Source organism: Mirounga leonina, unplaced genomic scaffold, assembly GCF_011800145.1.
Source record: "Mirounga leonina isolate KUSES-001 unplaced genomic scaffold, KU_Mleo_1.0 Mir_166, whole genome shotgun sequence".
NCBI classification, from domain to species: domain Eukaryota; kingdom Metazoa; phylum Chordata; class Mammalia; order Carnivora; family Phocidae; genus Mirounga; species Mirounga leonina.
The window spans coordinates 22,211,182-22,233,670 of NW_023270418.1; the positions used below are offsets into that span (position 1 = coordinate 22,211,182).

The window sequence follows — 22,489 nt, forward strand, 5'->3', positions numbered from 1 at the left end:
TACTTCTGTCTCCACATCCTAAATCCAGGACCAAATGGGTCCCCCACTGCAGGAACTGTGGGGCGGTAAGCCCAGCTGGGTCTCTCTGTTGCCTGAGTCACTGTTGGACTCTGGGCTCATCTGAGCAAGTCTCCGGCAGTGAGTGGGCAGGCTCTGAGAGTCACCCCCTAATCTTCCTCCCACTGCCTCCCCATCCCTGTTCCTCTCTGGCTAATCCTCCCCAGAGATCCAGAGAGAACTCCACAGACTTTCAACACCGCTGCCTGGAGGGAGGGGCTGCGGCTTGTGCTTCTAGATCAGGCCCTTTCTTTGCGGGGGGGTTCAGGGCCTGTGGGGCCCTGTCGACCTCACAAGGACGGTCTTAATTAAACCCCCTTCAGCCCCAGTCCCGGAGCCCCCTCGAAAGGAAGGCAGCTGCAGACTCCGGCCGCCGCCACCAGGTGGCGCTTCAGCCGAGGGGCGGAGCTGCCCCTCCTTTCTCCCCACCTCCCCCGCTCCTGGATCTCAAACCTCTCCTCCCGGAGTTTGGACTGACCGCGTAGCCCGTGCCTGACCATCTCCAGGAAAGACCACTCCCGGGCCTCAGCCAGTCGTGGGCGGGCGGGGAGACGAAGTCAGGCAGCCTCCCTGCCCCTCCTTCTCAGGGTGTCCTCTAGCCCCACGTGGAGCAGTTTTGTGGAGACTACTGGAGATGGGGCAGAGGGAGGGGTCATTTATTCGTTCATTCAGCAAGCACAGATTGAGCCCCTACTGTATGCCAGCACGGTTCCAGGCGAACAAAGTCTCTGACGGGGCGGGGGGAATGAACGAGAGACAGATAAATCTGCTGGGACTGTGGGATCCACAGGCGCGTGTCCCGTGCAAGAAGAACACGGGCTTTTCGGGGTTAACTCCAGCTCTGCGTCTCCCCAGATGGGGCCTCTGGGCCATAAAGGACTTCTCTGCAAAATGGAGCTACTACCCTGCTCCCAGGCCGGGGTTGCTGCGGGGCGTTGTGAGGATGGCAGAGGATGGGGACTCCATGCCTGGCGGGTTGTACTAGGGGCTTATTAGACAATGTCTGTATTCTTGACCTGCTGTCCTCACCGCCCCCCCACCCACAAGCCCAGCTGCACCCCGATGGGAGGCAGAGCTGTGTTCCCAAAAAGGGATTTTTGCTGTATCCCTGTCCCGGCCTCGCCTCCCCCACCCCAATTCCCCGACCAGAGATCTGGCCCTGAGCCTGTGGTCTGGGGACTATCCCTTGTGCTACTTGCAAGAAGACCCCTGTCTGTGGGGGCCTCAGCCATTCTGGTCAGAGGGGCATCCCTGAATCTGGGTCTCTGCCTGCCCACCGCCGCCTCCCCCAGGGCCCTAGGGAGGTGTTCGATTGTGCTCTCAACTCTAGCAAGGGCTACATCTTCCCGGCCTGTTAATGATGCTGGGCACTTTCTCCCACATCCACTATCTAACGGGCATCACTGCCTCATTAATCACCTTATACTTCAGTCTTACTCCCCTCCTGTGAGCTAGAAAGCGGGGTGCGCAGCACTTCTCAGCATGGGCTGTGGGGTCAGAGTGCCTAGGCTCAAACCCCAGCTCCCTTGCAGCTGTGTGACCTTAGGCGGGTTGCATGACCTCTCTGTGCCTTGCCTCCTGCTCTGTCAAAGGTTTCTGAGAAAACACTTAGAACTGGGCCTGTCGCTCAGGAAGCCCTCAGGACAGGCTCAGGCCCAGAGAAGGGACACGTTTGGCTCAAGGTTGCTGCTGGCAAATAGGGGAGCTAGATATGAACCCATGTCCAAAGCCCCCTTCTTTCCATGCCTATGCTGCACGAAGGGGACCAGTGGCTGGCAAAAGGTGCTTGCCCTCAGGGAACGTCAGGGATCCCTCCTGCAGGAGTGTGCCCAGCGATGGGTAAGCCCCCTTTCTGGGCCGATGATTACTTCCCCTTGGGGTGGGACAGCCCCGTGCCTGGCTGGGAGCCCAGGCTGACAAGCCAACTTCTACTTTCTCTGCAGCTTTTCGCCATGATCTTTGCCATGTGTCTCTTCCGGGGCATCCAGTAGAGGGCATGGCCTGGAGCCTGAAGCCTCACCCACCATCACTGCCCAGCACCCAAAGCCCTCCCCTCCCCGGTGCCCCTGCCCTCTTGGCCCCAGGGGAGGAGGTGAGGTCATGATGAGTGGCCAGGAGAAGGGGCAGAGGAAAATAGCTATTTTTTTAACACAACAAAATGAAGACAAGACTACGGATTGATGGACCCCGCCTGGTCTCCGGGTGGGTGCCATGGGCTCTCTGCAGGGGCCCTGGCACCTGAACCCCAGGGAGGAGTCTGCACTAGAGACCAAAGGAACCCCAGGACCAGGTTCCCTCCTCGGTCCCACCAGCCTCTGGCAGCCCCGGGCCTGGGCCTTCTCCTCAGCTCCAGATGCCAAGAAAGTGTGGATTTAGCCAACAAGGAAGCAAAAGCAACTCTCAGAGGTCGACAAAGCCCCGGGGGGCCCCAAGGAGACTCAGTCACCATGTCCTTAAGAACTTGGAACCTACGTTCAACCCCTGGTCCTCTGAGGATGGAATTATCCCTGCCTCAGGCTGGGGCCAAGAGTGGGCTGCAGATACTGGATCCAAGAATGGCCTAGCTGGCGGGGTCCTTGCTTCCCTCATCTGTTGGATCAAATAATCTGGAAAGCCCAGAGAGGGGTACTTTTTCATTCACAGTCACACAGCATATGCATGACAATTCTGAACAAGAACCCAGTCGTCCCTCGGCTGCCTGTTGCTCCTTCCAGGCCTCTGTAGGTCCCAGCAGATCTGCTGCTCACACCCCTCCCTGGCCTCAGCATCCTGCCTTCCCCAGGAGAGAGAAAGCCAGCTGGTCAAGAACTTCCCAGCTCCACAGCTAAGAAAATTCTGGACTGTCCTCCCTGCTCCCCTCCCACCTCCCCATACTTCTTTCTAAGCCCCTAGGGACACACACACACACACACACACACACGACAATCTCTTTTCCACACTGCCCACTTCTTCCTATAAGCCCAACCCCTTCCCTATTCTCCATCAACTCTGTGGCTCCCAGGGCTGGAAGGAACCCCCAAGATCATCTGGTTCTCCTCTCCCCACCCAGAACTGAGGCTTGGATGTCTTCTGCAAGATCTCTGCCAAGACTTCGCCACCCTCTTCTTGCATACCTCCAATGATGGGGAGCTTACTACCTCCCAAGACAGACTTCTGTCTTCGGACTGCTTTGATTTTTTAGCATCAGCTCAGTGCACATTAGAGTTCTCTGTTTTTCTCTGGTTCCATCCATGGCATCCCACTCACTCTCTCTCCTTCCCAAAGTATTAAGGCCACACATTGCCTCCCCCAAGCCCCATTTTCTGCAGGCTAAAGAGCTCCAAGACATCTCATTTCTGCTGCCACATGGCTTCCTGTCCCTTCATGGTCCATAGCACACTTCTGAGTGTTTCTTCCAGCTCGGGCAGGGAGAGGTTTTCCCCTAGACTCACACCCACACAGCACCCACAAACCAGTCCCTCATACACAGGCCTCACATTCTAGACCAGTGTTGGCAACTGTATTGCAAGATGCCTCCACCCCAGTGAATCAGGAGTGACTGCCGGGGGCTGTTCAGAGGATCTGAGCTTTGGCCTGGGGTCAGGGGGTGGGGAGGACAGCATAATCTTGATTGGTGATGTCAGCCAGACAATTAAGGCTTGATTAGTGATGTCTGCCACAGGCATGGCGTTGGGAGGGTAAGCATGGTGCCCTCTCTCCTCCCCACAGCCCCCCTTCAGGGTCTAGGGGGAGCCCATTCTGAATCCCAGGCCCTGGGTCAGCTTCCAGCCTCCCAGCTTGCCAGCCACTGGGAGAGACGGAGCTATGGCTGGAGCCCTGTGCCTCCCTGCTCTGCCACCGACCCCCTTTAGAGATGCAGCCCTGAGCTCTGTGCCTGCTGTAAAAGTTGGGTTTGACCCTCCTCCCCACTCTCCCCTTCCCCATCCCATCCTTCTGCTGGCCCCCCTTCCCCCCCCAGTCCCAGGCCCCCCTCCTGGTCTCCAAGCTGGGGCTTTCCATATTGTCCCTGTAACAGCCCGCCCTGGCAGCTCCGGACATGATGCCACGAACTCCCCAGCGACTGGGCATCCCCAGGACCCAGAGCGCCCTGCAGCTGGTAGCCCAGCCCAGCCTGAGCAAGGCCTTGGGCTTGCTCCTCTCTAGACCCATCCACCCACATGCTTGGCTCCAGCTTCCTGGCAGAGGCAAATGGCTGGTCTGAGGTCAACAAAAATAAAAACAGCGGGACTTGATCTCACGGGGCAGCCGTGTGGCTCCAGTCCAGGGGCATCCCAGGCCTCCGGGTCCCATCTGGTCCCCTAGCAGCCAGGAGAATCTGGGGCCTTCAAGGTAAGAAGGGCCTGGCCTCTGGCACCCGCCCCCCTCCCTCCCCCAGTCTTGTCCATTCCCACCCCTTGCCACCCCCCACCCCCGTGAGAATCAGTGGGAGGCAGGGCAGGTCCCAGAGGAACATCTGGCTGAGGCAGGTTCAAGGGCGGGTGGTGAGCCTCATCCCCAAGGGCTTTCCCGAAAGGTACCAAGGAGCCCCGAATCTGCCGCTGCCCACACCGGGGCTGGAAAGGGAGAGCGGGCAGTCTCTAGCACTGACCAGGCTGGTAGGGGTCTGCAAGGTTGTCTGCAGCCATTCCGAGGCGTGAAGACTAGAGCCCAGCCCCAGTCAGGCTTGCCCCCCTCCCAGGCACTGAGATCTAACTGGGCCGGTCCACATACAGCCCAGGACAGGCAAAAGGTGCTTGCCCTCAGGGAAGAGCCCCTGCCTCTTGGAAGAGGGAAGCCATCCAAAGGGTTTGGAGGCTCTCTTGTCCCTCTCGTCCTTCCATGCCTAAGGGGCCCAGACCGGACACCCCAAACCAGCCAAGGCCCCAGCATCCCCGTCTCCCAGAAGCCCCCTCTTCCCTTCCCCCCGTGGGTCCTAGGTCAAAAGTCTATTTTGAAAACTGTAAATGTTCCTTGCGGTAGATAGCAGAGCTAATTTATCATGTTTATTTCCTGGGAGCCCCCCCTTTTTATATTCTATATCAAGAGGAGTTTTTGTAATATAAAACAGGACACCCACACTGATGGTTTTGCACTGGTTTTTGTGACTGTTTCTTACAAAAAGAAGAAGGAACGAAGAATAAATAGTGACTGTGAAGAAAGGTGGTCTTGCTTGGGGTGGGGGGAGATGGGGGCTGAGGCGGGAGCTTGGCCGGAGGGTGCTGGGCTCCAGGGACAAGGGTAGAGGGTGGTGGTGGTCGGGGGGAGTCGTCCCAAGCCTTCAGGATGGAGAGCTGGGCCCACCCTGGGTCTTCTTCAGATGTGTGGGTCCCCCTCTCCATCGTCCCTGCCTCCATCCCAGCAATGGCTCCTTGCCTTAATGTGCCCCCGCCCCATGTCCCCAGACCACATGGCTGTTTGCCAGGCTCCCTCCCCCTGGGCCTAGCGCCGATGTCCAAGCCAGCAGCATGGAATGTCAAGCTAGCGTCATCCCGGCAGGCCCTCCTGACCACCCAAGGGGCAAGGCCGCGCGGGCGGTGAGGCCGCTTGGCCAGCCCGAGCTTTCGACTTCCCGGCCGGCCACCATGCCCACTGGGCACAAGGACAAACCACCCATCACCCGTCGGAGGAGGAGCCGACGTCAGGAGGCCTTAAAAGGCCTGCGTCAGGAGGACAGGACTGTGGCCCTGGAGGACAGGTAGGCGAGCAAGCAGCCGGATTCTGGGCAGGGACCCACACTGCAGGAGACGGAGGTGAGGAAAGAGCCCAGCCTCTCCTTAGCCACCAGGTCCCTGTCTGCTCCCCGACTCACGAGGCCTCTCCCCTCAGCTGTGGGACAGAAGCAGTCGCACTGCTCTGCTGGGGACCAGCTGCGTGGTTGCAGGGACAGTGGGCCCGGCGCCGACAGGGCAAGGTTCCCGGGCAGGGGTGTAGCCAGCAGCAGCCAGAGCCGGGCCGCCCCTGCCGACCACCCACCTCGCCCCACCGAACACACTCGATTCCAAGACGAGAAGCAAGTGCGGGGCCCGGGCTGCCTTTCTCCACACCTGTCCCCAGAACATGAGGGCCACCACGCCTGGGGCACATGCTTGTGTCCCAGAGGGAAGGGGAGCATGGGGAGTGACAGACAACGGGGGCCCACGGGCCGGGGAGGGCGCGGCGGGACGGCAGGGGGTGCTTCAGCTCCGAGGGAGCCGCTCGTCGCCTCCTCCAGGGCACTTGGGGTGGGGGACGTGAGCGAGGCCTGCTGAGATATTTCTATTTATTTCCTGTGCTGAGTTGGAAGGGCACCCAGTCCTAGCCCGCCGGGTCTCAGGGCAGCACCCTGGGGAGAGGGTGAGGGTAGGTGAGGGGGCTGAGCCAAGCGGACAGCAGACCCTGAAGGACATACCAAGGGGCCAGGAAATGCCGCTGCTTCTCTTTCTTCCTCATCTCCAAACCCCATCACTCACAGGAGCCTCCACAGGGTTCGCTCTGTGCCCACTGCCAGGGCCGGCCTGGGGGGGAGGGAGGCTGCTGGTGGCCTCTGGACCCAGGCCAGCTGCGGGGAGGCGGCTCCTGGGAGCCTCCAGGGGCTGGGCTGGAGGCAGAACAGCCTAGAGCAAGGTCCTAGGACAGAGCCTGTGGTGGCCGGGCTTGGGCTGGGGACAGGCTCTGGCTACAGGTGGCCCGCCTCACAGAGAGGCTGAAGAGGGAGGTACCAGTTCAAAGACAGCCATCCCGGCTTGTCAGCCCCACAGCTGGGCTGTGCGAAGGGCCGGGACGTGCGCCGACGGGGCCGACGGCAGCTCCCACAGGTGGCGAGGGCCCACGCCGAGTACGAGCACAGGGTCAAGCGGTCAGATTCCCCAGGCATACACAGAGGCCACGTTCAGCTGTGTGGGCACTAGATTGGGTGGGGGTGCGGGGAGGACGGGGGAGCAGGGCACACCTCTCTCAAACCAAAGAAGGGCCTCCTGGCAGAAGGGGCAGGAGCCTCGCCTTAGCCCAATACCCCATGACTCAAGCTCTTCAGTCAGTGTCTATCCAGGGGATCCGGAGGCCAAGAGAGCCAAGAAAAGGAGGCGGTGCTGTGTGGGGCGAAGGGCAGAGGTGCCGAGGCTCTGTCTCTCCCCAAACCTGAAAGTCCAGGAGATCACAGCATTTGGGGGTGCCCAGGAGGAAAGGAAGGCGAGTGGGGTCCTTCCTGCCTTCCAGGAGCCAGAGGGAAACGGAGGTCCCGGGGCCTCCCTGCTCCACAGGGGCCCCTGGCCCAGCGAGTGGCTAGACCTTCTTGGGTTTTCGGCCGACTTGGTAATAGTAGTAAACGCTGATGGCGACAAAAAGGAGGCGGCTGGCCAGAAGCAACAGGATCCCCAGGGACACGAGGCCCGTCTCAGCTAGCGTGGCAGTGACCACTGCGGGAGAAAGACCGGGAGGGGACAGAGGTCAGAGGAGGGGTGTGCCTCAGCCCCCAACACAGGCTGACCTGCTGCGCCGGGGGCTCCTGCCGGCCGCCGGACCTCACGGACATGTCTGGTCTGATGTCCCCCACGGGGCAGGTACGGGGGTGAGGGCGAGTGTGGGGGCCACACTGGGTATGCGCTGTCGACCTGCGAGTGATGGGTTAGGGGAGGCTGCGGGTGCACGTGCGTGTGGGAGGCCCTGGACGCGCATGACGTATATTCAAGAAGGTACACGTATGTGTCCAGAGTGTGAGCACTAGTGTGCAGACATACAGGTAAACACGGCCGCGTGAGCCCCTCCCCCCAGACAGATTTCCATCCCTTCCTGGAAGCCAAGTGGCAGGAGCTGGAGAGCCAGGGGCCAAGCTGCCCTGCCCGCACCCCCCACCCCATCAGCCTCCCTGTCTCGCTGACCACCGCAGGACTCACCCAAGAACTGGACCCCAAAGTAACAGGCTTCGGTGAGCAGAGTCCATCGGATGATAACCTTCTCGGCCGTGTAGAGAGCGTTCCACATGATCAGGGAGATGCCTGGGGCGGGGGAAGAAGGCTAGACTGGGAGCCGGCAGCTTGATCCACCCACCCCCTTGGGGGCGGGGCGGGATCCCAGATTTCTACATCCCCCACCCCCACGCACACTCCCCAAATTAAAACTCATCCGTCATCCGACCTAACCGCATAACCCTAGGTCTCCCACTGCCTGGGTGAAGGGCTTGAAGGCGCCCCAGTGACCACCAGCCCCTGCCCCCTCCCCCGGTACCGATGCAGACCCTTGAGGGATGGGTGTTGGCGCCATGGGCACGAGGTTGGGGAGACTGCGTGTACAGAGGCAGGGAGGCCTGCTGAAACAGCAAGGCTGGGCATCATGACATGTGGCTGGGGTCCGGGGCCCACTGTGGGATCTGGGGGAGGCAGGTCTGGGAAGGTCGGCTGGATCCACCCCACAGACCACCCCGAAAGCCAGGTGGAGGGGCTGGGCCTTTATTCTGCAGGCAAAAGGGAGCCATAGAATGTTCGGGTGAAGAGGACGGACGCTACCTGTGCTAAGCTTTAAAAGCTGTACTTCAGCTTCCTACCAGGCACTGTGTGTGACTCAAATCGGAGAGGAAACAGGACGGTTCAAACGAGAGGCCCAAGGGTGGGAGGGATTTTCCAGACACTGTGTTGATTTTGCCTCCTCCTCTAGGTGGTGAGGTCCTGGAGGGCAGGGCCTGAGCCTCATTCATCTCTGCACCCCAATGACCAGGGGGTGCACTACACAGTAAGCACTCGGTAAGCCTTTGCCCCAGACCATGGCAAAGACGCAGCCCCGTCCCCTGGGTGTATTCCAGCAGTGGCCACAAGATGGCAGCACACACCCAGCAGAGACTGAAGGGGGTAGGCGGGGTGCTGGGTGCTGGGAAGGGGAGCCCCTGCACAAAGAAAGGCTTCGCCAAGCTCCTCTCCGTCTCTGTTGGGCCGCAGCTGCCCATCACGTCTGTCCTAGCAATACTCACTGAGGAGCGCACCACCGTAGAGGCGGATGGGGGTCTTGCTGGTCACCTGGGCTCCATCAAAGACGGCATCATAGAGCTGGTCAGGGAAGGCGAGGGCCTGCGGGCATGGGTGGGCAGTTCAGAGTAAAGTGGGAGGGGGTTGCTGCTGAAACACCCCCTGGACATCTTCCTTCTTCCCCCCCGCCCCGAAGCCAGGCTGAGGTGTCTGGGGTAGTCCAGTGTCAGAGCCGTGGCTGTCCCCCACTCCCCTGTGTCAGGACAGAAGGCTCTAGATTCCCAGGGGCAAGGAGTCAGGAACATGGACCATGCGATCCAGGATGCTCCAGAGCAGGCAGGGTTCAGGCTGGGACTGTGGAGGGAGCTAGAAAGCCCTGACAGGCAGGGCCTCAGCACGGGGGCCATGCGGGGAGAGGCAGCCCCAAGGCAGGAGGGGAGCCCCCAGGAGAGGCCCGGAGGCAGGACATAGGGAGCCAGACCCAGGGCCAGGTCCTGGGGGGCGGGAGGGGGGCTCACCATGATGGCAATGCCGGAGAAGAGCACAGCAGAAGCAAACTGCCAAACCCTGGGGGCGTGGAGAGAAAAGTCACAGCCAGGCCCCCTCGCTGCCACCTCCAGGCCCCAGGGGACCCTCCCCTCTCCAGCCAAGAGGTCCAGGGATGGCTGGTTTTAGGGGGAGGGAATGCAATGGGATGGAGTCACAGGCACAGGGACACGGGGGCAAAGCTGACGAGGCGGGGCCTCACGCAGCACCTGCCCATAACCCGGCACCCACCAAAACCCACGCTCGACGCTCACCTCAGCCCCAAAGGCTCCCGAACAGCAAACTTGATTTCATTGCCCAAGACCTGGCTGATCTGTGGACAAAGAGGGGTCAGGGGCATGCCCAGCCCACTCACTCCCCTCCCTGAGCCCCTGGCATGCCCAGGGACCCACCTGGGTTCTTCTGCTTAGCCAAAGGGTCCCCCAGGCTGGGAAGGTCACACTGAGGCCACCCCCCTCTGCCTCTTCTTGACACCAGAGCTTACGGGAAGCTGAAAATATGGTGGGTAAGATTAAAGCTCAGGGGTCTGCTAGACACAGGCTTAAAGCCTGGCTGTGCCACTTACTGGCTTGACCTTGACTTCTCTGAGCCTCAGTTTCCTTACCGATAAAAGGGGTTCATAACTATCTCCCAGGACTAGCAGGATTAAATCATACTTATAAAGCAACTGGTGCAGTAATGGGCACATAATGAGCACGAAATTCATTCTAATGATCTGTCTTCATTTTTGTTATTATTGCCCTGACATCTCCATTAAGTTCCTAGAAAAAAAAAAAAGGCGCTAAGTCCCAGGGCTCCCGCAGCTCCTCAGGCCGTGGCTACTCTTCTCCCAAATGGCAGGCCAGACCTGCCTCCCCAAATGGGTGTTCAGAGGTGGACCCCTGGGTGTGACCAGCTTCAGGCCCCTCGGCCCACCTTGGAGCGGTGTACCTCCCCGTCGTCGTCCTCCCCGCCCACGCCGAGGATCTTGCGGGTCTTCAGGCGGCTCACGAGGTCCGTCTGGCTGTGCTTCTTCATGAGAGGTGGGGGCTGCTTGGCCGCCATCTTGTCCTGGAGCCTGGTGCCTACACAAGGGCGGAGGGGAGACACCAGCCTCAGCCACAGGTCCTGCCCAGCTCCCAGACCTCAGGGACAGCCACACCTGACCCCGGGGCCTGGTGAGACCTCCCTGGCAGCCTGGGGCAGCATCTGGAATACCGGCAAGAAATCTGGGGGGCCCAGACTTAGTACTTGGCTCCTTAACCACCTGGCTGTTTGATGAAAGGGCCTCTCCTCTTCCTGGCCTCCGCTTCCTCATCTATAAAATGGAAGGGGGAGGATGTCCCTAAAGCTCTTCCAGCTGTGTGAGCCCATCTGGCCTCCACGGACATGGCACACCCCGGGTAATCAGGTTGGTTGGAGCCTTACAGATGGCCCTGGGGGAGTGTGTGGGCCCGGGAAAGGCATTCGGACCCAGGTGGAGACCACATTCAAAGGTTCCTGGGAGGTGGGGGCAAACAGGAGTCCGGGCCAGTTGTGCCAGAAGAGGGAACATCTGCCCAAGTCCTGGGGTCCAGGTGCCACACTGAACTTTTGCCCAGATAATCTCTCTGTCCAGCAAGCCCTCCCTCCCTGTCTCGCAGACAACCTCCTTCAAACCTGCCAGGACTGAAAGAAGGGGAGGGGGGTGTCCCCAGGACCCAGGAGAGCCAGAGGAAGGATGGCCAGGAGAGCCTTCTGGCCGGAGACACCCACTACCGGCCTCTTCCCCACCCCTGTCTGCTCACGATCCTCCAGAGCCCCCACTCCCCAGCCACCCCCCAGCTCCACCTCGGGCTCAGTCTTGGGCACCTACTTTGTGCCAGGCACTGGGCTGGGAGACACAGAGATGAGGTGACTGCTGGTCTCGCCTTCAATCAGCACAAAACCTATGCAAAGGAGACAAAAGTGTGGACTCCAGTGAGGCAAAGGTTTCCAAGAGTTGGCCCAGGGGTGGCCCTGGGCTCCTCTAGTCACAGCCCCCCCCCATCCCCGGCACGCGATGGGAACGATTTACACCCATTCTACAGATGAGGAAACCAAGGTCAACAAAGTTCAACAGAGACAGGGTTGAGTAACTCCAGGACCCCCCACCCGACAGCACCACATGCCGTATTCCAGCATCTCATTCTACAGAGGCCCACAGACACCCGCTGGTCGGCCTCGGGGTCTCCGGTGAGTGATGTCCAGCCCCCGGGCCTTAGTTCCTCATCTACGAAATGGGGGTCACTATGCGGTCCCCTCCCCCCCCAACCCTGGGGGCACGGAGGTGGCCGGGGTTGACGATGAAGACAGTTCCAATGCCCAAGACCATTTGATGGGGGGGTGGCCAGCCCCACCGGAGAAGGCAGGGTTTAACCACACTGCTCCCCCGGGCGGCCGGGCACTGTCCCCACACCTCAGCACTTGCCACCACTTCTCGTGACTCCAGAGCGAGGCAACAATCAGCCTGGTGTCCCTCCCACCGCCCGGGAGCCCTCCACGAGAGCTGCCAGCCACAGCTGGGAACCGCCGGGGCCCGCCTCCCTTGCCGGGCCTCAGCCAAGAAAGCACCGGGGCGCCCAGCCCTCACCCTCCTTCCTCTTCCAGCCTCCCCTCTGGCCTTTCATTTTTTAATTTACATACTGCAGAACCGACATTCTTTGTTGTTGCAGTTACATGACTTTTAGCACATGTATAGATGCAGAGAAGGACCACCTGCAAATCAGGACACCTGCCCTCCCCTCTCGCCCCCCTCAGCCACTGATCTCCGGGCCGTCACTCTAGCTTGGTTTTGTTTTTTCAAACACATTAGATAAATAGACTCATATAGCCGAGAACCACTTGAGACCGGCTTCTTCCATTCCGCGTAATGCTAAAATGCCTCTGAGACTCGTTCGGGCTGCTGGGTGCTTCCCCTGCCTGGTCCTCTTTAGGGCCGGGTAATATTCCATGGCGGAAGATGCACCAGTTGGTTGACCCCGTCACTCACTGAAGGCCATCTGGGTTGTTTCCAGAGTTTGACAGTTACGCACAGGTCTCCGTCCCGTGGCGTAAGGTGGCACTCAGGTCAAGCCGGCCAGGCCCCAGGCTGTCTCAGTGACCCCCGCTCAGAGCGTCAGCTGCCTTCCTCTGCCCGAAGAGCCCTCCCCACCAACACACACACAACGCTCCCCTCCGCACCACAGGCCCGAACCTGCAAAGCAAGGGCTGTGGGTTGTGGGAGTGCCAGCCTCCTGGGACGGGGTACAGCAAGGGGACTGCAGTGGCCTGGGCTCCACTGGATGCCAGCATGACTCTTAGGGGGGACAGGCTTCATCCACAGGCACCGCCATCAGGCACCTGGGCTGGAGGGACCCACGGTGGCCTCCCCACCGAGCCCAGCCGCCAGCAAGGAGCTCACCACCCTCAAACGGCCCTAGGGCCTCCTGGGGAGAGTGAAATCAGGGAGTAGGGTCCCCGACATCTGCCTTGGCACAGCTAACTACTCTGAGCACTGAGTTCTGTCCCTTCTTCCCCCACAGCATGGGGCCCCGCCTGGGGAGCACAGGTAGACAGCTGCAGTACCCTAAGCACGTGCCAGACGCCCCCCATACCCCCCCAAGGCAAACCACATACATGGACCCCTCAGACCTGCCCTCGAACTTTCTTCCCGTTCCCACTCCACAGGTGTTTTTCAGCCTGGCCTCATTTTAACCTAGGTGAGGACAGAGGGCACCTCCCTCCGCTCCACTCCCTGCACCGCGGCTGAGCCGGGGGTGCGTTCGGATCCTGGGTCTGCCCTCTTACCAGCCGCAGGGCTTCGGGCAGCTCCCTGTAGCTCTCCCAGCCTCAGTGTCTGCCCTGTGAAATGGGGTTAATAAGAACATTCCCTCTGTGTGAGTGCGGGAGGCCCAGGAGAGGGAACATGCGCAGGGCCCGGGGCCAAGTGCCCTGCCTGCCCACACTCCTACTTCCCGTTCTTCATGTGGCCATTGAGCCGCGCACAATGCGAACAGCGGCCTGATAGGGCCGTTGCTTCCTTTCCAGAGCCAGCTGCCCTTCGAAGGGCCCCCAGGGCTCCCCCCTTCCCCTGTGCCAGGCTGCCCGAGGCTAAGAGCAGGGGCGGGTGGAGGAGAACCTGCCAAGCAAGGAGCTGGGACAAGGTAGCCTGCAGCCCCTTAGAGGCCGAGTTCATGACCCTCTACATTCTGCGCCTGGCGGGCCTCTCCGACCTTGATTCCCAATAAAGCCAGCAAGTCCCTGTCCTTTTTCATGGTGGTTCCCAGTTCTGAACCACTGCCCAGCCAGGAAGGTCCTCCTTGCGCCCTGCTCCTCCCCACCTCCACCCTCCTTATTCTTCAGGGCCACACAGCCCCTCCTCAGGGGCCTTCCCAGGACACATCCTCTTCCTCTGTCGCCTGGACTCCCGTGGGTCTCAGTGTGGGTGGCCACGGGGGGCCACTTCCAGCCCATACCCTGGTCCCGTCATGGGCACTTGGGCTCCCGGAGACCCCGCGATCTGAAGGCAGGGCTGCTGCCTAGTCCGAGAATCTCCCTGCTGCACCTCTGCACACGGTGGGCGCTCCATCGGCATGGGCCAGGGAGGGGCAGCCAGGCCACAGGAAGTAGGCCTCCTTAACCCCACCCAGAACACCCGGGGTCCCACTCAGTTAGACGGGGCAGGGCCCAAGGGGAGGGGAAGCTCCAAACACACACTGGATGAGGCAGAAAGCTGAGGCCCGGAGAGGGCCAACGAGCCAGTGGCTGGCGAGTGCAGGAAAGGGGCTTTGCAGTCAGGCGGGGCAGGCTTCTAATCGGACCTCTCCTACGGGCCGGTGGCCTCGGACCAGTGGGTCTAGGGTGCTGAAGACATAGGAGAGTGGGTACGGATGCTCTTGGCGAAGGGTCTGGCCCATGCAGTGCCCAGGAAATGGTGGGGGTCAGGACTGGGGGAGACAGTGTGGTGAGACCTCTCGATGCCCCCCTCCTCAGAAAGCTGTGGCCATCGCTAGAAGATCAGCGCCCCGGGGCAGGGCTTTCTGTAGGTCTTGCTCACGGAGCCTGGGACACTTCCTGGCATGTGAGGAGCTCACCAAATATTTGTCACCAAGTCGTGAGTTGGGGAAGGGGTTGCCCCCCCACCTGACCGCTGGCCAAGATCTGACTCCCTGCAGCACTGCCCCCCCACCACGCCCCTGCCCGCCCCTCCCATCAAGTGCAGGGACATCTGAGGGCAGGAAGAACATCCCCAAAGAGCTCCCAGTGGCAGCAAGACAGAGGGGGTCATGACTAGAGAGGCCGGGAACAGAGAGACTTATCAGGGGTGCAAGTGTCAGGGGAGAACGGGGGGGTGCATATACTTAGTGATTAGGCAAGCTTGGGCTCAAACCTCAACTCTTTCTCTTATCTGTGACCTCAAGAAAGTTTCCTAACCACTCTGAGCTTCCATTCTTCCTTGGTGAAACCACGGTACTATTTTTTAGCTCACGGGGCTGTGATGAGACCCTGAGCAAAGGCAATTAGGGGGCCCGGCACCTACTATGGGCTCCATACAGGACAGCAATTAACGGCATTGCTTATGGGGCGGCTGCCAAGGCCCTGTCCTGGCGGCAGGTCAGGTGGGGCTGGGGCGTCATTCCCATGCTGGTCCCAAAGGACCTCTCCCCACCCCCTGCAGCCTTCCCAGGAAGCCTGGTTTCCATAGAAACAGTCGGACTGCAGAGCTGTCCCCGGCATGGAGACTGTGCCCATGAGGGCTGGCTTAGAAACCTGACCAGCAGTGGGGCGGGGGGGAGGCACAGAGGAAGGGGGCCTGGGGCCCAGCACACCCACCAGCTGCTGAGCCTCCCGGTGATGCAGCGGAGAGTCACTGTGATGCTGAACATCACAGCCAAGAACCACTTCCTTTTCAAACAAGACCCTTTGCTGGAGGGACAGTGCCCCCCTGTCCCTCCCCATCTGGCAGGAACTGCCCCCGAGAGCATCCACCCCAGGGCTGGAGGCAGAGGACAAGTACTTCCAGGCCAGGAATTCTTGGCAGCCCCCAAACAACCCCATGAGAATGGCTGTACTGTCACCCCCATTCTACAGACGAGGAAACTAAGGCCTGAGGGACTTAATCAAGCTTCTCAGGGTTAAGTGGCAGAGCTGAAATCGGGAGCAAGTTACCTACGCTATAAATGGATATCCTGAGAGGAGCTGGTCTGTCTGTGTGTGTGTGCCGGGCCTGGGGTGCTGTTTGGTGAACCTGACCTCTAGGAAGAGCTAAGCCGTAAGCCATCTTCCTCCTCACATCGCCCCTTGAAAGCCCCCGGCAGGTTGCCAGTATCTGAACTCCTTCCTTCCTGGGGTCTAGCCTCTCTTGGGTTAAGGCCTTGTGACTCCAGCAGGACCAGGGAAGGGCTACGGGGAGACCCATTGTTCTCTTATCACACTGGAGCAAAATAGCTGGAAACGGGGTGTGGGACCGCGCAGCGCCAGGAGAGGGGGCACTGACAGAGGGGGCCTCCGGGCGGGCGGTCAGAGAGAAGGGGGGCAAGGGGAGAGGGCCAGCAAGGAGGCCAGGGAGGCTAGAAGGTCCAGAGCCCCCCTGCCCCATCATCCACCCCGTGGTCCCTTCCTGGGGCAGCCCATCAGCTCCTTGGCCGAGAGGCCTTTCAAAGACCCCCAACCCAGAACCCCCCAGCCTGAGCCCTCAGGCAGAGTGAATCTTACTTCTCGAGGGCTGTGCTGGAGAGGCGTGGGCGTGAACGGACCTATGTTCATTCCTAGCCTGAGCCTTGGGGCCCATTAGCCATGCAGACCCTCCATTCCTGCGCTGTAAATGGGGGTCAAGATGCCTGACTTACCAGGTTGGTGGCAGAATTACAGCGAAACCAGGAAGTCACAGGACACAAAGGGGGCTTGCCTGATGCCTGACTGACATCATGACTGACGTCATCGCCGTGGCTTCCCGGGTGCAGGTTTGGTCATGTGGGTCTCGGGGCGAAGGCACCAAGCCAAGGCGAGGCTGCAGCAGCAGAGCCTCCTGGAGGTGCGTCCTTCGAGAGCATAGTCATTCTAAAGGCCGAGCCTGCCTGAGTCAGCCTTGCCTCTCGAGTAGATGAGTAGACAGGGAGCTGGTCCCGCATCATCCATCACCTGCCCCCGCCGCCGGGCTCAGGGTGGAAGCGAGCAGTGGGACGACAGGTAGAGCTGGAGGGGGACAGGAGGGGGCGTGACGCGAAGCCCGCCAGAGGTACAGACCTAGTCCCGGACTCAAGGAAGGGATTCCACGTCCCATTTCCAAGAACCTCTAGGAACATGGGAGCTGGTATGGGGCCCAGCGGGGACACAGGACAGCTGAGGTCCCCAGAGATTCTGTCTGCCACCGCAGCTAAACCAGGGCCCGACTTTGGAACTCGGGCACCTCATCTAAGGAAAACTGGGAGTGTGGTCTCTGTCATGTTCCCGATGTGGCTTCTAAATCCACTCGCCGGCAGGACACGAGGCCCTAGCCCCAGCTGCTGGGCTGCCCCTGGGGACACACAGAATTTATCTACTAGTTCTCTTTCTTTTGAAGGTGCCTGATCTCCAGAGTGGCAGAGGGAAGCCCAAACGTTCATCACAAACAAACATCTCCAGATCTTTGGGGACCAAAAATAAACATTCCCTGCACCCTGGAAAGGCTGGGAGAGCAGAGCTGAGGAGGGAACATCCCTGGGCCTCACCCCCCAGGTCTGAGGCTGCTGTGCAAGGGGGATTCAGCCCCCCGACGGCCAGCCGTCACCACTCAGATGTCACTGGGTCATCCCTGTCCCTGCTGACAGAGGGCGAGCGCAAGGGGAATTTCTGTCCTTTTCAACGGGGAATGGGCCTGCCCGGCCCCCACCAGCCCAGTGACCACTCAGGGCCCTCAAAGGCAGCTGGTGCTTCCGGGGGCCAGGGCTGTGGTGAGGGGGCAGCGGACACATGCCATCCCCCTCACCGCCCCTCCCACCTCTCTCCAAACCTCCGAAATGGGAGGACAAGAGGGGGGCAGGCGAACTTCCTTGGAGGGATGCTCCACCATTTTAAGCCAACTTTTCCAGAAGCAGGAGGTGATTTGCCTTCTGGGTGGGTTGGGGGAGGCAGGCAAAAGGGTCCCTGTACTTTTCCCAGGATGCTATGGGCAAGAACAACAGTCCAGGACTGATCATCTCCCCCCAGGGTCTGGGGCTCTGGCTCAGGGTCAAAGGAGTAGATCAGGACTCAAAAGGCCTGTGCTTAAATCCTGGTTCTACCATTTATTAGCTGCATGGCCTTGGGCCAGTGACACCACCTCTGTGGGCCTCAGTTTCATCTGTGAAATGGGTGTAATAAGGACACCTACAACCCACTGAGGAGAAGATGCACAAAAACACCGAGAACGGTACCCGTTTTATAGTGAATGCTCAGTAATAACGTCGCTGCTGTTATTCTCAGGCTAGGAGACTCAGCTTCTTTGCCTCCGTTTCCCCCTTGACCGTACCAGCTTCAGTCCCCTTGAAGGAGCTACACATGGATACAAAATGGGGTGTTTACAAGGGGTGGCCTTAAGAAGGAAATGGGAAGGGAACAAGGGTCATGCTGGGTCAGGAGGAAGATGCTGCCCTGAGGCGCTCACAATGGCTGACAATGGGTGGCAGGGATACAGAACACCTTGAGGTACTAAGCCTGGGTGGCTCCCCTCCACGTTTCTGGCACTTGGCCAGGCCTGACCCTGGCAGAGATGCAAACCAGTGTTGCCAGTGAATAGCTGAGATGCAGGGTGAAGTGAAAATAGTATGGATCAGGACGCAGAACATCAGGCACCCCGCCCTGCCGTTGTGGCTCCTGCATGTCCTGTGGAGACTTTCAGGTCGTCTCTGAGCATCACTTCCCTCATCTGTGAAAGGGACATCCTTTATCCCTTTTCAGTCAGCCTTGCCTCTTATCTCTGCCCCACCCCCTCACTCCACTGGAACCACAGTGGCTCCTTACAGTTTCTCAAATATGGCGGACACATTTCAGCCCCAGGGCCTTTGCACAGGCCATTCGCTGCAGGATCTTTATTTCCCCAAGCTATCCCCACAGTTCACTCTTTCAGAGCCTTGGCTCAAGAGTCACCTCCTCAGGAAGGCCTCCTTGACCACCTTATTTAAAATGACAACCCCACCCCATTAAAATGGCAAAACCACCCCAGCCTCAACATGCCTGACACTCAACTTTTCCCCCCTCACCCCCCCATACACTATATACTTTACTTTATTATTTGTCCCTCCCCACCATTTACGTGTCCGCTCCATGAGGGAAAGAATCTTTTTTTTGTTCTCAGCTGTCTCCAAGTGCCCTGAACTGTCTGGCACTTGGTTCACTAAATCACCTTTGGTATAGGGCCCACAGTTTGTTCAATCAAAGGAAAGAAGAGTCGAGAACTATGTATATCAGGGGTCACTGCTAATTTCATTGCTCTCCTACCCTCACATAGTGAGGGGCAGGCCTTTTCTCCGGGGCGGGGGGTGGCTAGCATAAGATTTGGGGGGGGGAAGGGAGGCAGCAGAGTACAGAGTTGGAGAAGCTACAGCTGGAGCCTGGGGGTAGGGATCCAGCAGGTGTTGACAGCCAGACATGGGTGAAGGCCTTTGGGCCCCAGCCCTGCACTCCAAATTTGGAAGAACTGATTAAACCCACAACACGTGGGCAGAAAAAGAGAAGCCAGGGCAGCTTGCTCCTGGCTAATGGAGTCAGAGGGGACCTCAAGGACCAGATGGCCCATTTTATAGATGGCATAACAGAGACCTGGAGAATACACAGTGCCTTATTTCCTAACAGCCCAACAAGAAAAACTTTCCCTCCTGCGGGGCTGAGCGTGGGGCTGGTGTGAGGCTTCGGCTAAGGCTAAGGAACGGAGTGTCCCCTCCTGGCGCTCCACCAGCACCTCCCACCCCACCCCACTCTGTGTCCCTGGGCTCTTTGGGCTGCAGAGGGTCGTGGGCCCCTCTACACCAGCCACCAGAGGTGTAGGTCCAAGAGGCCGCACCGTTGAGGTGGCCATCCCCGCGGCCCTGATGCCTTCTCCCCGCAGGACGTCCCCACCAGGAAGTTTGTCCGAAGGAAATCAACCAGGAAGCGCGGGGCGGTGGTGGGGAGCCCACGCGGCCTTGGCTCCAGAGGAGCCCCGGGGTTCTGGCCTCTGCGCGCTCCAGCCCCCCACCCCGCCCACCTTGCTCCAGAGAAGAAACCCGCTCCCCTGGGGCCGCGAGGGGGAGGCGGGAGCCCGGCACTGGGTGGGGGCGGGGAGGGCGGAACGAGGGGAGGCAACGCAAGCGCCCGACCCTGCCGGGCGCGCCAGGGATGCGCGCGGGGTTCTGGCAGTTCCTCGATAGACCCCCCAACCCCGCCCCAGGATGGGTGCGAGTATTTTGCCCCTGGCAGGGAGCCCCAGCCCACCGAGAGCCAGGCCAATGGCCCCACACTGTCACCTTCCCGCTGAGCGCGCGACTTAGGGGAGACTGGGGGGCGTCCGTCTCCACCTGTGCTTCCCGGACCCTCCCACCCAACAACTGGGGCTTAGGCGCGGCTACGGTTTCTGCCTCCTCCCCCACCCCCACCCCTTCCTCCCTCGCCGGCCCGGAGACCAGGGTCTCTCCCAGTCTGGCTTCCTCCTCCTCCACTGTGTCCTTCGTCTCCTAGCTCCAGGCACTCACCCACTTTCTGAGACCCGGGCCTGAGAGCTGGGGACCAGGCGGGGAGCTCCGGGCGGCTGGGCGCCCCCACGGCCCGCCCAACCAGTGGGTCCGGCCAGCGGGAACTCCGCCACCGCCGTCCGCGGCCCTGCGGGGGCGAAGACAGAAGGAGGGGCACTCGCAAGTTTGTGCCGCGCACTCCTCGGACCGGGGAACAATGGCGATGGGGGGGAGGGGACAGAGAACCGAGCGCGGGGACAACAGTCAGACCCCAGGGAGACAGAAACTGCTGTTGCCTCTTTCTCTCTAGCTCCGAAGCAGACGGGGAGGCAGGGGGGAAATAAAACAGTCCAACGGGGAGGAGACAGCGAAGGCAGAAAGCCGGGGGAGAGAGGGAAACCGAGGCAGCGGGAAGGGCGGCGAGTGGAGAGCGCCAAGGAAGGTAACCGAAGGGGCTGCGGGGCTGCGCCTTGCGGGGTGGGACCCCTGGAGTCCTGGCATTATCCGCCGGGGCCAAGAGGTCCTGGGGCGTCCAGCTCGCGCGCACGGGGTCCCCAGGTCCGCCGCGGTCACTGCGGCGGCAGAAGCCCCGCGGGGCTGGGCTGCGCTGCGCAGGCACCGGCCGGCGGCGGGAGGGGAGCGTGCGGGGCTCGGAGGCGGCGGCGGGGAACAGAACTTACGTTCCTAGCGCATGCTGGCGCCGGCGCTGCGCGGAGCTGGCGAGCCAGGGGACGCTCGGGCCCTCGGGCGCCTCACATCGTGCCGCCCGCGCGGGGCAGGGCAGGGCAGGGCCGGGCCGGGCGGGACTGCGCGCGGCGTCCTGCGCGCCCGGGGTTTACCCGAGTCTGGCGGCCCGCGCTGGTCCCTCCTCTCAGTCCCGCGCCAAGCCAATGGCGCACCGTCCCCTCCCACGCGCCGGCTGCCTCGCCCCCGAGGGGGGCCGCCGGGCGGGAGGGGGAGAGGGGCTGGGGCCACTGGGCTCCGGGGCTCCCCGGCCAAGGCTCCCAGGGACTGCCTGTGGGGGGCGCACTGACGCCCCGGGACAAGGCACTGGAGAATCGAAGCCGAGGGCCCGCACGCCACCCGGGAAGACTTTCTTGGCAAGTTCTGAAGACTGCGCCCCTTTCCTGAGACTCTCAACACCCCCGCAGGTTGGCAAACCACACTGTCTTAAATATCCTCGGGGTATCCCCTGGGGCCTAGGCCAGTGTCTAAAATGGAAGGGACTGCTGTGGCTGGTAGACACCCAAGTGTGTAGGGAACACAGTGACAACAATGGTCACCATCTGCTGAGCGCCCGCTCCGTGCCAGGCACCGTGTGCTCAAGGAGTTTCGAGCATTAACTCATTTGATTCTCACAACAGCCTAAGAAAGCGGCATGATTAATCCCATTTTACAGATGATGGTTAGTGACTTTTGATTTGGGCTTCCAGTTTAGACCCACCCTTCTCTCTCCCCCTGCACAGGACACCCACCCCCTCCACATACACACCCACCTTCTTCATCCTCCACCCTAAGATCTGGTCTCCAGGATGTTGCTCTAAACTGCACTGTCACAGGACAAAGATCTTATCTGGGGCTCCTGGACATGTGGTGGGAGGCACAGTTGTCAGACCTTTTATCTCTGCACATCCTGTGGGGGAAGTGGGGGTGAAGGTGTGGTTTGGGGGTCCTGGAGACTCTCTGGGAGCCTGTCAGCCTAAAAGAACCAGGCTCCTACAAACAACGCCCCCACCCACTCTGGGCTCATTTAAACCCCTGTGACCGGTAATGTGCCTCCCACCCCAAATCCCACCACCCTGCACCCTCCTTCTGAGCAAAATGCCTGGCTCTCTTCATCTTATCTGTTGGGAGTGGGGGAGTGGTTTCAGAAAGGCAAGGTTGATGACACGCTCCATTTCATGAGATCAGTAAATAGAGCAGGTGGAGGTGAGGTGAGTGGTTGCCCCGGATCTCTAGCTAGGTGGGCATTTTGACTCTGGGTCTGAGCTCTTTCCGCATCAGTTCCTGAAGGGTTAATCAAGCAGGCTGTGGGACAAGACCTACCGCCCAGGTTCAAATCCTGGCCCAGCGATTTGGGAACTGTGTGGCCCTGTGCAAGTTACTTAACCTCTCTGTGGCTTGTTCCCTCCGCCTACAAAATGAGGCTGACCCATAGTAGGAAGTGCCCCTGGTTATGGAACGGCAGCAACGCACACTTACTGAGCGCTGACTGTTTGCCAAGAAGACTCTCACTGCCCTCCCCAGAGCTGGGCCTGGGTGGGAGAGGCTGTGCCCTTTACACAGAAGTAAACGGAACAGTACCTGGCTCGCGAGAACTCTTGGCGACTG

The 22,489-nt window shown here is 60.4% G+C and overlaps 2 protein-coding genes across 8 annotated transcripts in view; one reads left to right on the top strand and one right to left on the bottom strand.

The window, feature by feature from the left end:
* TSPAN18 (tetraspanin 18) overlaps window positions 1-5,191 on the top strand; it is a 182,507-nt gene extending 177,316 nt beyond the window's left edge. For all 5 annotated transcript variants that reach the window (XM_035012614.1, XM_035012615.1, XM_035012616.1 and 2 more), the window contains one exon: window positions 2,001-5,191. In XM_035012614.1, coding sequence (XP_034868505.1) covers window positions 2,001-2,048 — 48 coding nt within the window. In that variant the 3' untranslated portion in view covers window positions 2,049-5,191. The remainder of the gene's footprint in view (window positions 1-2,000) is intronic.
* Window positions 5,116-20,987, bottom strand: TP53I11 (tumor protein p53 inducible protein 11). Of its 3 annotated transcripts, XM_035012620.1 has the most exons (9): window positions 20,839-20,987; window positions 20,180-20,306; window positions 11,350-11,422; window positions 10,431-10,579; window positions 9,770-9,828; window positions 9,488-9,536; window positions 8,975-9,071; window positions 7,908-8,009; window positions 5,116-7,430 (listed from the first exon to the last, which is right to left on the bottom strand). In XM_035012620.1, exons 4-9 carry the CDS (start codon window positions 10,557-10,559, stop codon window positions 7,297-7,299), a joined length of 570 nt encoding a protein of 189 aa, XP_034868511.1. In that variant the 5' UTR covers window positions 10,560-10,579; window positions 11,350-11,422; window positions 20,180-20,306; window positions 20,839-20,987; the 3' UTR covers window positions 5,116-7,296. The 3 variants fall into 3 exon arrangements, with proteins under 3 accessions (XP_034868511.1, XP_034868512.1, XP_034868510.1); XM_035012621.1 differs by lacking the exon at window positions 20,180-20,306 and having other exon boundaries at window positions 10,446-10,579; XM_035012619.1 differs by lacking the exon at window positions 20,180-20,306.
* Window positions 20,988-22,489: the final 1,502 nt, after the last annotated feature.

What these genes read in the sequence shown, in the direction of transcription:
- TP53I11 (XM_035012619.1), bottom strand. Translation starts at nt 10,559, where the DNA reads ATGGCGGCCAAGCAGCCCCCACCTCTCATGAAGAAGCACAGCCAGACG. An exon ending in GGGAGGTACACCGCTCCAAG is followed by an intron (nt 9,829 to 10,430) that starts GTGGGCCGAGGG and finishes CTTTGTCCACAG; the next exon opens with ATCAGCCAGGTCTTGGGCAA. An exon ending in CTTTGGGGTCCAGTTCTTGG is followed by an intron (nt 7,431 to 7,907) that starts GTGAGTCCTGCG and finishes TTTCTCCCGCAG; the next exon opens with TGGTCACTGCCACGCTAGCT.